At 40.6% G+C, this 15,944-nt stretch overlaps 1 protein-coding gene across 2 annotated transcripts in view; it reads left to right on the forward strand.

The window, feature by feature from the left end:
* ptenb (phosphatase and tensin homolog B) overlaps positions 1-15,944 on the forward strand; it is a 166,933-nt gene that overhangs the window by 91,442 nt on the left and 59,547 nt on the right. Inside the window, exon 3 of one of the 2 annotated variants that reach the window (XM_041209711.1) lies at positions 1,956-2,000. In XM_041209711.1, coding sequence (XP_041065645.1) covers positions 1,956-2,000 — 45 coding nt within the window. Of the gene's footprint in view, positions 1-1,955; positions 2,001-14,353; positions 14,373-15,944 lie in introns of those variants that run through there. The other variant, XM_041209712.1, reaches the window with a different exon arrangement.

The raw sequence follows: 15,944 nt of genomic DNA on the forward strand, positions 1-15,944 counted from the left end.
CACTCTCAACACATTGTACTTTGTTTTATATTAAATAGTTCTAATTCTGCAACCGAATACCCTATTTGCTTTGGCTATGGCTTCTTGGCATTGCTCATGAACATTTAGAGAACTATGAACAATAATGTCAAGGATCCTTTTCTCTCTCATTGTGTATTTCATAACGTATTAATAATATAAAAAAAATAAGAACCAGAACAGGCACGGTTAGCAATTCAGTAAGATTGTGGCTGAGCTTTTACATCAACTCCATTTCCCACCCTATCCCCATAACCCACGATTCCCTTTGTGCCCAAAAAAGCCATCATTTTGAATCTCAATGGCTTTTAATACATGTAGCTTGTTAGTGCTTTACATGGCACTTAACTGAGGTAAAGGCCAAATTTCTGCCTTTACCCCATTCCTCAAGCAATCTTACATCATGTTACAGAAGTTCCTTTCCATGTATTCCTGATCCTCACAAATTTTAATGTCTCTGAACTTGGGGATCATTCCTTGATCATTACACCTAAGTTATTTATGAAAAGAATAAAAGTAACGGTCCCAATGGCTAGCCATCAGCCTCCAAGCAGATTCACAGTCATGAACCACAACTTCCTGTTTGCAGCAATGTTACCAATTCCAAAAGCAGTGTAGCAGGTCTCCACTGATATCACAAGACTGTGGCTTGTAGAATAACATATTGTGGAAGACCTATCACAGGTTTATTTTCGAGGTCCTAATGGACAGCAATTGAGCATGTTGCAATTAATTTATGAATATTTTGTGTTGAGTACTGTGGAGACCATGGATGCTAACTGGTTCTATAGTATTGTCAGTCAAGCTTATCTTTATTCCTATAGCATGTGAATAGATTGCATATTCTATAATAAAATTGACAATGCTCTGCTCACTCCCACTCTTACCTCTCTGACCTCTGCTTCCTATACCATTCTAATGAAGCTGAATGGAAGTTTGAGGAACAGCACCACTTCTTTCAATTAGATGCTTTACTACCTTCTGGACTCAACACTGAGTTCAACAATAAAAGTCATACCATTGCTCCCAATTTTTCAAACAACAGTGCTACTTATGGTTCTGCTGTTGCCAATTTATAGCTCCTCTAGCATCCACCTATTACTTCTTTACTTACCCAAGTAAAGGCTGTAACTATTGGCTGGAATGTCTAGAACGAGGGATAAAATCTAAGTATGATGGGTTGATCATATAGGACTGAAATGAAGGGAAATTTCCTCGTTCAAAAAGTTTTGAATCTTTGGAATTCCCCACTTCAAAGGGCTCAGTCATTGAATATGTCTAACACTAAGATTGATGGCTTTTGGGCACAAAGGGAATCGTGGGTTATGGGGATAGGGTGGGAAAGTGGAATTGATGTAAAAGCTAAGCCACGATCTTACTGAATTGCTAACCGTGCCTGTTCTGTTTCTTATTTTCTTATATTATTAATACATTATGAAATACATAAAGAAGCTAAATAGCACATTTGATCCAAATTCAGTCCTCTGATTCTCAATAGCTTTTTGTATGGACAAGGTGTCAAATAGCTTTGCTTGTGTGCTATACCACTGTCCATCTATCCATATCTATGTATGATTAATGTAATTGATTTTGAATTGCAATTTGTTAAGATTTTAAAAATTCTACTCATAGTCATGAGGTCATTAGTAGCTACATTTTCTTTCCAGTTTCAAGTCTGTTTCTAATCGACCCCCTTTTTATCCTGTTTAAACAATCTTTGAAAGAAAAGGCTGGCTTAATTTTAGTCTCATGGAACTTATCTAAATTATGCAAATTGATAATATTGTTGGCGAGAAACCACGCAAAAATAATTAATATTTCCATTGATTTGCAAATTAGTATTTAGAAGAGTGTAATTCTGCAGATTGAAGTTGAAAGTTTAGTGGCAAACCATTTCTAACCAAGTCTAAAAAAAAACATTTTTTGTCTTAACCTAGGTTTCTGGATGCAAAGCATAAAAACCATTACAAAATATACAACCTGTAAGTATTATCTTATATTATCTCTTCCTGGTTAAAGATGTTAAATAGTAGAAGTCAAATGAATAACCATATCAATACAAAATATTCCATTTCGAAAAAATGCAGCGATCAGCAGGGAACTTTTTTGTTTTTCATTTATCCATTCACAGGATATGGGGGTTGCTGGCAAGGCCAGTATTCATTGCCCTTGAGAAAGTAATGGTGAGCCATTTTATTGAACTACTGTCGTGCCTGCAGTGAAGATTCTGTCCATTGTTTTCAGATGGGGAGTTCCTGGATATTAATCCAGTGACAATGAAGGAACAGCAATATATTTCCAAGTCACGTTGGTGTGGCTTAGAGGGGAACTTGCAGGTGGTAGTGTTCCCGTGCACCTGCTGACCCTGTCTTTCTAGGTGGTAGAGGTCACGGGTTTAGAAGGTGCTGCCAAAAAAAAGCTAGTGAGTTTCTGTAGCGCATGTCAATGGAATGCACAGCAACCACAATGCTCATAGAGTCATGGTCATAGAGGTCTACAGCACGGGAAAAGGCCCTTCGGCCCATCGAGCCAGTGCCGGTCAAACAAGTACCTAACTGTTCTAATCCCATTTTCCAGCACTAGGCCCATAGCCTAGTATGCCATGGCATCACAAGTGCACACCCAAATACCTCTTAAATGTTATGAGGGTTTCTGTCTCTACCACCCTTTCAGGCAGTAAGTTCCAGATTCCCAACACCCTTTGGGTGAAAAAATTCTTCCTCACATCCCCTCTAAACCTCCTGCCCCTTACCTTAAATCTATGCCCCCTGGTTGTTGATCCCTCCACCAAGGGGAAAGGTTCCTTCCTGTTTACCCTATCTATGCCCTCATAATTTTATACATCTCAATCATGTCCCCCCCTCAATCTCCTCTGCTCCAAGGAAAATAACCCCAGACTATCCAATCTCCCCATATAACTAAAACTCTCCTGCCCAGGCAACATCCTGATAAATCTCCTTTGCACTCTCTCAAGTGTAATCACATCCTTCCTATAACTCGGATTCCAGAACTGCACGCAATACTCTAGCTGTGGCCTAACTTGCATTTTATACATTTCCAGCATAACCCCCCCACCCCCCGCTCTTATGTTCTATGCCTCACCTAATAAAGGCAAGTATCCCATATGCCTTCTTAACCACCTTATCTACCTGTTCTGCTACCTTAAGGGACCAGTGGACATGCACACCAAGGTCCCTCTGATCCTCAGTACTTCTCAGGGTCCTACCATTCATCGTGTATTCCTGTGCCTTGTTTGTCCTGCCCAAGTGCATCACCTCACACTTATCCGGATTAAATTCCATTTGACACTGATCAGCCCATCTGACCAGCCGTCTATATCCTCCTGTAATCTAAGGCTATCCTCCTCACTATTTACCAACCCACCAATTTCCGTGTCATCCGCGAACTTACTGATCAACCCCCCACTACATTCAAGTCTAAATGGTTTATATATACCACAAACAGCAAGGGACCCAACACCAATCCCTGTGGACCCCCACTGGACACAGGCATCCAGTCACAAAAACACCTCTCGACCATCACCCTCTGCTTCCTGCCGCTCGACCAATTCTGGATTCAATTTGCCAAATTGCCTTGGATCCCATGGACTCTTACCTTCATTACAGCCTCCCATGTGGAACCTTATCAAAAAGCTTACTGAAGTCCAAGTAGACTACGTCAAATGCATTGCCTTCATCTACACACCTCGTCACCTCTTCAAAAAATTCAATCAAATTGGTCAGACATGACTTCCACTTAACAAAACCATGCTGATTGTCCTTGATTAATCCATGCCTCTCCAAGAGCAGATTAATTCTGTCCCTCAAAATTGCTTCCAATAGTTTCCCCACCACTGAGGTTAGACTGACTGGCCTATAGTTCCCTGGTTTATCACTTTGTCCCTTCTTGAATAACGGTACTGCATTGGCTGTCCTCCAGTCCTCTAGCACCTCTCCTGTGGCCAGAGAGATATTGAAAATTATTGCCAGCGCCCCTGCTGCTTCCTCCCTTGCCTCACTCAACAGCCTGAGATACATATTATCCGGGCCTGGAGATTTATCCACTTTTAAGCCTGCCAGACCATTTAGAACCTCTTCCCTTTCTATGCTAATTTCTTTAATTATATCACAGTCTTTCCACCTGATTTTCATACCCACGTCAACATTCTCACTTGTGAACACCGACACACAGTATTCATTTGGAACCCTACCTACATCTTCCAGCTCCATACACAAATTACCATTTCGTCCTTAATGCTCCCTACTCTTTCCCTAGTTATCCCCTTACTCTTAATGTACTTGTAAAATAACTTTGGATTTTTCTTTTTTATTTGCCAATGCCTTTTCATGCCCCTTTTTTGCTCTCCTGATTTCCTTTTTAAGTTCCCCCCTACACATTCTATACTCCTCTGGGGCTTCCACTGTTTTGAGCCCTTGGTATCTACCATAAGCCTCCCTTTTTCTCTTTATCCAATCCTGTATATCCCTTGCATCCAGGGTTCCCTGGATTTGTTGGCCCCACCCTTTATCTTTCCTGGAATATGTTGGTCCTGCACCCTCTCTATTTCCTTCTTGAATGAGTCCCACTGCTCTGAAGCAGATTTACCTAAAAGTAGTTGCTCTCAGTCCATTCTGGCCAAGTCATATCTGACCTTATTAACATCAGCCTTCCTCCATTTTAGAACTCTGATTTCTGGCCCATCCTTGTCCTTTTCCATAACAACCTTGAATCTAACAGAGTTATGATCACTATTTACAAAATGCCCCTCACTGATACCTCTACCACTTGCCTAGCTTCATTCCCTAAAATTAAGTCCAGGACTGCCCCCTCTCTTGTAGGACCTTCTATGTACTGGCTTACAAAGCTCTCCTGGATGCATTTTGAGAATTCCGCTCCCTCTAAGCCTATCACACTATGACTAACCCAGTTAATGTTGGGGAAATTGAAATTCCCCTACTATTGCTTAACACTTGGCCCAAATAGCCAAGTGGTTATGGTACTGGGTTTGTAACCCCAAGATCAAGAGTTCAAATCTCACAATGGCAAACTATGAAACAATGTAACTTCATCTGAAACAGATGGAAACGGGTTTGTACTCGAAAGAGTTACTATTGCTTAACATAACATTCCAAGCAATGGGCCAAGTGCTAATGAATGGGATTAGGTAGGTAGGTCAGGTGTTTCTCATGTGTCAGTGCAGACTTGAAGGGCCTTTTCTGCACTGTATGATTCTGTGATTACTACCCTATTATTTTTACACTTCTCTGAAATTTGCCTACATATCTGCTCTTCTCTTTCTCTCTGACTGTTTGGGGGCCTATAGTACACTCCCAGCAATGTGATTGCTCCTTTTTGTTTTTAAGTTCTAACCCATATGAGGAGCCTTCATTTGAGGAGCCCTCTAAAATGTCGACCCTCCTTACTGCTATAATTGATTCCTTGATCAATATTGTGATACTCTCCTTTTACCTCCTTCCGTGTCTCGCCTGAAGACCCTATATCCTGGAATATTGAGCTGCCAATCGTACCCCTCAACTATGTCTGTGACAGGAATTACATCATATTTCCATGTGTTAATTTGTGTTCTCAACTCATCTGCCTTATTCACCAGACCCCCCCCCCGCAAGGATGTTGGTCCCATTCTGGTTCAGGTGCAACCCGTCTGCCTTGTACAGGTCCCACCGCCCCCAGAAATGGTCCCAATGTCTCCAGCACCATCTCTCCAGCCACGCATTCATCTGGACTAACTTCCTATTTCTATACTCGCTAGCGCGTGGCATCAGAAGTAATCCGGAGATTACTACCTTTGAGGTCCTGTTTTTTAATGTTTCCCAGCTCCTTAAATTCCGCTTGCAGGACCTCATCCCTCCTACTACCTATGTCGTTGGTACCAATATGTACCACGACCTGTGTCTGTTTGCCCTGTCCTTTAGAACGCCCTGCAGCCGTTTAGTGACATCCTTGACCCTGGCACCAGGGAGGCAACATACCATCCTGGAGTCACGTCTATGGCCGCAGAAACACCTGTCTGTGCCCCTTACTATCAAGTCTCCTACCACTATTGCTCTTCCCCTCTGTTTCCTCCCCCCAACTGTGCAGCTAGCCACTCACAGTGCCATGAGTGTGGCTGCATTCCCCAAAGGAACCGTCACTCTCACAGTTTTCCAACACAGAAAAATGGTTCTCGAGCGAGATGCACCCTGGGGATTTCCTGACTACCTGCCTGACACCTTTCTTCTGACTGATGGTTACCCATTCCGTCTCTGTCTGCACTTCTGTAAGCTGTGGAGTGACTACATCTAAAAACGTGTTATCCACGAAACTCTCAGCCTTGCGGATGCACCTCAGTGCCTCCAGTTGCCGCTCAAGCTCCGAAACCCGGAGCTCAACTAGCTGCAGCTGGTGGCGCTTCCTGCACACATGGTCGATCACAAGGAAAGGAGCGTCTAAGACTTCCCACATGTTGCAGGCGGTACACAACACGGGGCTGAGCTGCCCTGCCATGCCTCTAGTTGGAAAAAAAACCCTTTAAGTTAAATACAGTTTTAAAAAAAAGCTAAATTATTTATGTACTTTTAAATAAAAACTAGAACTCTTACTTTTCCTTAGCTTAATCTATTTTAAACTGGAGAAAAACTGGAGAAAGGGGTTGGAGAGTGAATGTTTAGGGTGGTAAATAGAGTGCTGATCAAGTTGAACTGCTTTGACCTGCCTCCTTTTGATCCAGTCAGAAGGTTGTCAATTAAGTGGAACTAAATACCCCTTTTGAAAGGGACACCTTTAATATACTGTAACAAAAACTAAAACCTTTAACATAAACTTAGCCAGTCAAATTAAGGTGACATTTCCATGGGCAGTGATGCACTCAGTCTGCCCTGCTTTGACCTAGGTGCTGTTGATCTTCTCAAGTGGTTTTAGAGCTGCGCTCATTCAGGCAAGTGGAAAATATTCCAAAACACTCCTGACTTGTGCCTTTAGATGTTGGAAAGGCTTGGGGAGTCGGGAGGTGAGTAACCTGCTGTAGAACACTGATCTCCCTCTGACTTGCTCTTGCAGCCACAGTATTATGTGACTGGTCCAGTTCAGTTTCTAGTCAATGGTTACCCGCAGGATGTTGAAACTAGAAAATGTTGTGGATTTTGTCATTTTCTTTGCAATAAATAAATTATTGTAAATTATACTCCATTAGAACCTAGTGTATGACTTCAGTTACCTCAGCAATATTGTCACGTTTAGCAAGTACCAGAATGATATGGTACCTTCAACAATCAAATGTTCCAAAGCATTTCAAAACAGCTGGATACCACAGCCTAAGGGAGGATGTGACCAAAGGCATGGCTAAAGAGAGGAGAGAGGAAATGAGACAGAAGAGCAGTAAGGTGTAGGTCCAACAGTCAAGGCTTAGATGAGAGTGGAATTTCAAAGGAATCCAGTCTCAACACAAAAGGGCATGCATTGGTAGGATTGGAGGAAGTTCTGGTGGCTCACAGGGCTGAGCCTGTTGGCTGGCTAGTAAATGAGAACAGAGATTTTGAATTTGGTTCTTTGAGGTTTGTGGAGCCAGTTATGGTTGGCAATTCAGTTGACAGTTTTGGACAAAATGTAGTTTATAAATAGGGACTGTTGGAGGTCTGTGAGGAGAGGCGAATACTACAGCTTGGAGATGATAAAGGTGCCAATGACAGTTTCAGTAGCACTGAGATTGAGGTAAGATAACTGAATCGTTTTTCATTGAACACATTTGAGATCATGTCTTGAGCTGTGCCAAGCCACAGTCATCCACTTTAGGGCATATACCATTGGTCCATTATTCAGGTTGGTGACCAAGTCCAACAACAGAATTTCATCTGAGAAAAGCACTTCCAGCTACTGAACAGGAGAAAAAAAGATTGAGCTGACGGTGCAGGAAAAAGTTTAACTAACCAGGCATGCCGCAAGATGCCGTTCTAACAAATTCAAGCCAATTATCTTAACAGCCTGGCAAGATTTTGTTTTAATGTGGTACCCTGAGTATTCTAAACCAATATTTTCTCTTCCAGTGCCATGGAAGATCTGTTGTTCTCAGTCTAATCTGAATTTATTTCCAGTGTAGAAAATAATATTCAAAAGAATACATGGTATAAAAAAACTATCATTATAGTGTTACCACAATTTGATATTCACATTTCACCTGTACAAAATTATGCATTAATATTTTATCTGTTGTATGTAACTTTTAAAAAAAAATTGCAGTGGTTACATGTATTTTCTCCCTGTTCGTTTTATTTTAATCCTTTGCAGACCTTGGGTTTAACTCATCTCCCAAACTGATATTGCTTACTGCAGATTGAACAGTTGTTTAGACTGAGAACATACCTTTACAGGACACATTCAATGGCATTTTACAGTTAGTATTTAACATTGTCATTAACAATTTTTTAATTAAGTGGCCAAATAGCCATAGAGATCTGCTGATGTAAGAGGAGGGATTGGGGAAGAGGGAATGAATATTATGCCTTGTAGCCTACATTCTTTTCCACTGGAGCAGATTAGTTCCAGAAAGACTAGCATAGTACAATGTAGCCTTGTTTTTCAGCTGTTAATAGCTTATTATTAAGATACTTTGAGGAGTAGTATTTGATTGTCATTGACAGCTGATTTGAGTACCACAGTTTAGCACACAGGGTTCTGGACCCTGGACTGGTAAAGTTAGTTACGGCAAATTAACAAATTCTTGCTTGAACCATAGTATTTTAGATATTTGTTAACTGGTGTGCTTTGCGAACTATATGGCACTTAAATTTTAAGAGATCTGAGAGCCAAACCAAACACAATGGACCAAATGGCCTCTTTCCATGCTATAAAGCTTCATGATTTTATACAGCGAGGCTGATTTAGGAAGACATTTGGTAAACTATGTATTTACTTGACGAGGTAGTAAAGAAGAGTGGATTAGTGGAGATGTTGAGTTTGACTTAAGATATAGCATAACAGTACAAATGAAATCTTTGGTTTTTGTTAATATAGTCTGCATACCGAAAGACTGCAATTAGCAAGGAACAAAAATCATGGGGGAATACTTTCTTCAACATGCTGATCCATTTTATGAAAGAAAATGTTAGCTCCTGGAGAAGTGGTTTAAAAATAAAATCTATTCCCTTACTAATTTGGAGATGCTCGAGTTGCTTCTCCAACTCCCTACTGGAACATTAAGGGAGCAATCTGAAGTGAAAACAGAAAATGTTGGAAATATTCAACAAGTCAGGCAGCATCTGTGGAGAGAGAAACAGTTTATGTTTCACGTTGGTGACCTTTCATCAGAACTGGGAAAAGTTAGAAATGTAATTGGTTTTCAGTAAGTGAAGGCGGGGTGGAAAAGAGAGGGCCTGTGACAAGGTAGAAAACGATAGCGATTCAATGACAAAAGAGTTGGTGATGCAGGGCTGAGGGAGTGGTGATGGAACAAATGAAGAAACAATGGATGTATTGAGATAATGTGTAAAGAGCAGAATGATGATCAACTGCTTTCCAAAAACAAAAAGGAGGAAAAACTATTGTAAAACCGAAACCTGTGAAGAAAAGGAAACAAAATGGGGGCAGAGATAACATTCTGAAATTGTTGAACTCTGTTGAGTCCAAAAGACACTAAAGTGCTTAATTGGAAAATGAGGTGTTGTTCCTTGAGATTATGCTGACATTCACTTGGATACTTTAGGAGGCAGAGGACAGAGAGGTGCCATGGAAACACTCTGGACATTCCTCAGTCACCCCCTTCCCATACCATGCCTTGTTTCCATGCAAGTGCAAGAGATGCAACACTTGCCTTTTTACCTCCTGTGTCTTCAGTGTTCAAAATCCCAAACACTTCTTCCAGATAAACCAGTGATTGACATGTACTTCTTTCAGTTTAGTATACTGTATTTCCTGCTTGCAATGTGGTCAGCTCTATATTGGGTGATCGCTTTGTGGAACACCTCTGTTCAATCTGCAAGCCTGACCCCAAGCTTCTGGTTGCCTATCATTTTAATTCTCCACCTTGCTGCCATGCTGACTTCTCTGCCTTTGGCCCTGCACCACAAATTCCTCTGTCATTTCATCTCTTCTGTCTTCCACCCAATAAGAGACCTTTCCTTTTGTTCTTTTTCCGCTCTCGTCTCTTTCACTTGCTTAAAACCTATTACATTTCTAAATTTCCCCAGTCCTGTGAAGGTTACTGAGATAGTTTCGGTTGTTGGAGGTCAATTATCATGGGTCTAGGACATCACTGCAGGATCTCTTGGGGCATTGAACTAAGCTCAACCATCTTTAGCTGATTCATCAATGACCTTCCCTATATCACTAGGTCAAAAATGGGGGTGTTCACTGGTGACTGCACAATGTTCAGTCCCATTTGTGACACTTCAGCTAATGAAGCAGTCTGTGCTTGCATGAAGCAAGACATTAAAAACATTAGGCTTGGTCAAGTAATATTAACACCACACAAGTACCAGACAATGACCATCTCTGACAAAAGACAATGTAACTCCCCTTGCAATTCAAAGGCATTACCGTTGCTGAGTTCCCCAGGATCAACGTTTTAAAAATTGATCAGAAACTTAACTGGACCAACCAAATAAATAATGTGGCTACAGGATCAAGTCAGAGGCTGGAAATTCTGCAGTGAATAGCTCACCACCTGACTTCCCAAAGCCTTACACACCTGCAGGGCACAAGCCAAGATTATGATGGAATATATGCCCTTGCTTGGGTGAGTGCAGCTCCAACAGCATTCAAGAGGCTCTTCATTCATTTGGGGCAAAGCAGCTTGCTTGATTGGCACCACATCCGCCAGCTTAAAATCTCACTGGCAGCATTGTCCACCATCCACAAGGTGCACTGCAGCAACTCACCAAGGCTCCTTTGACAACACTTTCTAAACTCCTAACCTCTGCCACTCGGATGAACCACCCAGGGCAACAGGTGCATGGTGATATCACTACCTGCAAGTGACACACTGTCCTGACTTGGAAACATATCACCGTTCCTTCCCTGTGGTGGGTCAAAATCCTGGAATTCTTTTCCTAACAGCATTGTGGGCACACCTCCACCACAAGAACTACAACAGTTCAAGAAGGAAGCTCATCACCACCTTTTCAAGGGAATTAGGAATGGACAGTAAATGCTGGTGTGTCAGCGATGTCCACATCCCAAGAACACGTAAAAATAATGTAAAAGGGAAGCTTTGGCACTAACATTGAATGTTGTTATTTGCCTTCATATTAATACTGTACTCGTGTATTTTTTTAAACTGAAGTAATATTACTTGATTCCAGCTGTGTGAACATGGTTATTTTTGTCCAAGGAAATGTTGGGATGATATAAAGCAGGGGATTCCTTGCAACCTATCCGTCACTGAGCATTCTGAATGTGGAATTTGTCATATTAACGAGGACATTATTTTCTATCCCTGTTCACAAATGCATTTACCAACAAAATCGTTTAGGAAGACCAGCACAACTATTCTTAACATTATTATGCATTTGTATAAAAAAAATCAATTTTATGTCATTTTAGCTATCCTTTCACTTGTTTTCTCTGCTATCAAAATATGTGGAGTGGAAAGAATTAGTCTCAACATATGGTTTTCACTTGATTTAAGGGGTAACTAGAGGAAGACTTTCTTTGAGTTGGAGTGTCAGTGACACAGTCATCAATTTGAAATCATTAAAATAACGAGGTTAGGTAAATTTCATAACGCAGGGAAATGTTGGAACTTGGAATGCTTTGTTTATAGTGAGTAGTTGGGGCAAAGACAGTTGCACCTTTACAAGAAAACGTGGATAAATATTTGAAGCAGAGAAAGGTAGATGGAGCCTGTGGAGTTTAGTTTTGGATTGTTCTAATAGTATGTCCAATCAAAATTGTTGACTCGCTATGGTATACTAGTATAAAACACCTTACATGCAGTCGGTATAGACAAATATACTTTGCATATGTATATTTACTTAATAAACATATATAACTTCAGTAAGCAAGAAAGTAACTCAATAATCAAAAATAACAGTTCCAATTTGCATTTCATCTTACCTCAGAAGGAGTAAGGAGGGAATTGGTGGCTTAGTGGTGATGTGCTAACTAGTAATCCAGAGGCCCAGGGTAATGGTTTGGGGACATGGGTTCAAATTCCAACACAGCAGCAGCTGGTGGAATTTAAGTTTGATTAATAAATGTGGAATTATCATGGAACTATCATCAATTGGTGTAAAAGCCCATCTGATTCATTAATGTCCTTTAGAGAAGGAAACTACCATCCTTACCTAGTCTGGCCTACATGTGACTTCAGGACCACAGCCTCTGAAAGGTTGCAAGCTACTCAGTTCAAGGGCAACAAATACTGGCCTTGCTGGTGACGCCCACATCCCATGAAAGAATATATTAAAAAAAACAAACTCATGAAGAGCCTGTGAATATGAATATTGAGATCATGGTGCTTTGCTCATTTTTTTTACTTACCAACCGAAATGCAATTTGGATTTCCATGTGGTTAGTGGTTAATGTATTGGACAGCACCAGAAAAGATAATCTAGGACAATTGCTTACTTTAATGAGGTGCATTATGGTGATGAAATAGATCTATATCAGATGAAGATTTAGTCAAGACATTGTGGTACAAGGTAAGTGACAAATAAGGAGAAAACTGAGACTTGTTGTGACCCACAAGAAGTTGAGGAGAGGATCATGTTTACAATGTGTATTTTTATGTCCTCAGAGCACCCTAAAGCTATTTGTAGCCAACAATTGCTTTTAAAACGTAGTTACAGTTGTTATTTAGGAAAACACAGCAGCCAATCCGCACATATCAAGAATTCATAAACAGTAGATGAAATGAACTACTGTTTTTCATAAGGTTGTTAGCTAAGTGCAGAATGTTACCCGGAATATTGGGAATGCTTACTGTTTCTCTTTGAATGTTGTGCTCTGTCAGAAATTGTATTATTAAATGGACCCAGAAATCAATTGTTCGTGTTCATTATTCGCGATACTGTTGAGCAACAAATCAGTTTGCACTTTAAGCGAAGTCCAGAAAAATGCCAGTGTACCTACTTCACCAAAGCCTGTCCAACAAAAGTGCTGAAATGTGGGCATTCAACCAAGTGGCTAGCCATTGTGAAATAAATGCATGACGAATCTTCATTTGCTCTTCCTAATTGTGGCTATTAAGTGACCTAAGACAGTGCATAGTAAATATTCCACTCTTGAAATTTCGTAACTCCAACCTTTTAACAAGGCTGGAGTATATGTACTTGGAGCACAGATTATTTTAAATGAGTTAACATAATAAATTTTAGCTCATGAACAGTAAAAAAAGGAGTTGACTGTTTCTGAAACTTGAGGCTGGAATGTAACGTCTCATCTCAAATGTGCCTGTTATAGTTTGTATCATTCATTTGCTATTGAAGTGTGGCCACGTTTGTGCATGAAAATATTGCATCTAGAAATGTTACCCCTTTAAAACACTGTACGATTTTATTATGTGGCAGCATCTCAACTTGCCTCTTAAAACAACTCCACTGTATGTAAAGGCTGACTGTACTCTCAGCTTTTCCCTGCCCTGCAATGGGTTAGATAGGTTCCTGACTTGGCATGTTGACATATTAGATTTTCTCTATCAATTCCTCATTCTCCCACCCCCCCCAAAAAAAACATAAAAATGTAGGTTTTTGCTATCAAGCTCCAGCCTTGCCTTATGTTTATCTGGCTCTGGATTACTGCATAGGACACAAAAATCCTATTTTTCATTTATTGTTAGCAGCTGGCCTTTTAAAAATGATATGACATTGATTTACCTTGTTGCACTTTTCAGCAATTGCTCAATGAAGTAATGTATTGCACAGAACGAGCAATTACATCCTACCCATTGACTGGCTCAGCATGTTGGAATTTCAAAGCATGTTGGAATTTCAAAGGATGTTGGCATGTTTTGAAATTTGGTGTCTTTAATTTTTTTTGCAGTTTTTTGACTTGCTAGTTGGTATTTGGTCTATCTTAGTTCATGCATCCACAGCTCTCCTACACTCTCACCATTGTGACATCCAGTTGTTTATAAATTATTCAAGGGTTTTTTGTGTCCGGCACTCCAGAAATTTGTTCAAAATATTTTTGATTCATTCTTAGGGTATGGACATTGCCGGCAAGACCAGCATTTGTTATCCATCTCTAGTTGCCGCTGCGGTGGTGGTGCTGTTCCCAGTTACTTACTGCCCTTGTCCTTCCATGGGGAGCTTTGAAGGTTTGAGGGATGCTGCTAAAGAAACTGGCATTTTGCTGCAGTGGATGCTTTATTTAATGGATACTGCAGCCAAGGTTCTCCATGGATGGAGGGAATGGATGTTTAAGTAAGTGGATGGAGTGTTGATCAAGCAGATTTCTTTGCCCTGGATAGTATAGCATGTCTTGAGATTTTTTGCAGCTGTCCCATCCAGACAAATGGAAAAACATTCTATCATACTGTCACAACTCACTGGGGATAGTGCGCTGCTATACAAGTCCCACTGCTCCCCAAGCCGTGATAAATATGAGGAAGTTGGATCAGCCCACCTAATTGTTTAATTTAGGTTAACAGAATATGAGCAGCAGGTTTGTGAACTTAGTAAGTAAATAACTGTTTATTGAACAAACTGTTGTTAACCAGTGGCAAAAGAAAGTATGAACTGCTAATTTTTAACTCTATAACCTAAACTCTACCCCTTCTTAAAGCCCTATACACACACATTCAAAACACAAAAGACACCCAAAAACATGAATTTTAAGGGTGGGATAAAGCAGTTCACTAGCACCAATTCTGGAGTATAGGACACGATGGGTTGATTTTGATCAATGTCTTCCAAATTCCTTTCAGTTCTTTGAGGTGGTCTTCCAGCACTTTCAGTCTTTAGTTCACTGGTTGAGCACTTGCCTTTCAATGTCTCCAACAGTGATTTTTCCCTTTGCCTCTTGACAGGGGTTTTCAGAGAGGGAGCAGGTTATAGAGCTATGAGGAGAAAAAGCCAACGAGCTATTATTGTAGAATTATTAGAATCTTAGACATAGGAGAGAGAGATTTTAGGTTTTCTTCCTTTCAGGCTAGGAGATATTCTGCTGCACTGCTCTCTCACAAACCCTGGTCTGGAGCCAATTAAAACATTGTTGCCAGGCAGTTCCCCACTAGACTGGATTCCTCCTCAGCACCATCCTGTCTTTCATGGCACACTCTGTTCCAGGACAGCAACATTGTATATGTCCTTCACACTGTCCCAGTGAGTATGTCTTTCAAACTGCAGCCATTGTGATTTTAGTTCACAGCCTTGACAGAAATAAAAAGATATGATCTTTACAATGCCTCTAGAATATAAGTGGAGAGACTTTGGGGGGTGAGCTTCTTACTATAGAATAGCCAGCCTCTGACCTGCTCTGCTGAATGCAGACGGGGATTTGACAATTGTGACACCTTTGAGTGTCATGGAGAGAAAGTTAGAAGCTCTCTTGTTGAAGGTGGTCATTACCTGGCATTTGTGAATTGTGACGACCCTTCTAAAGTATTTAAGTTGTAAAGCACTTGAGACATCTTGAGAGTGTGGAAGGCACTGTATTAAAGCACAATTTTTGCTTTTGATTGCTGTTCTGGATTGTTTTAGATGCAGAGCATTGTTCACTAAAATTAAGTCTTTCAACTGCATCCTTCACCATTTCACCTCTGTTCATGGATTATGTATGTCGTACTTTTTCCTTCAACAGAATACATGACACGTGGTTACATTCCATTTAATTTCCCATTGTTTAGTCTACTTATATTCTATGCAACTCGTTTAGTAATTTCTGGACTGTCTTTCTTGATTCCACTACCTAAAGTTTACTATGGTGTGCAAGTTTGACAAGAGTTTCTGAGTTCAAATTAGTGATGTTAATTGTAGTCAGGTGGTGGGCATGAA

This window comes from Carcharodon carcharias, chromosome 17 (assembly GCF_017639515.1).
Source record: "Carcharodon carcharias isolate sCarCar2 chromosome 17, sCarCar2.pri, whole genome shotgun sequence".
NCBI classification, from domain to species: domain Eukaryota; kingdom Metazoa; phylum Chordata; class Chondrichthyes; order Lamniformes; family Lamnidae; genus Carcharodon; species Carcharodon carcharias.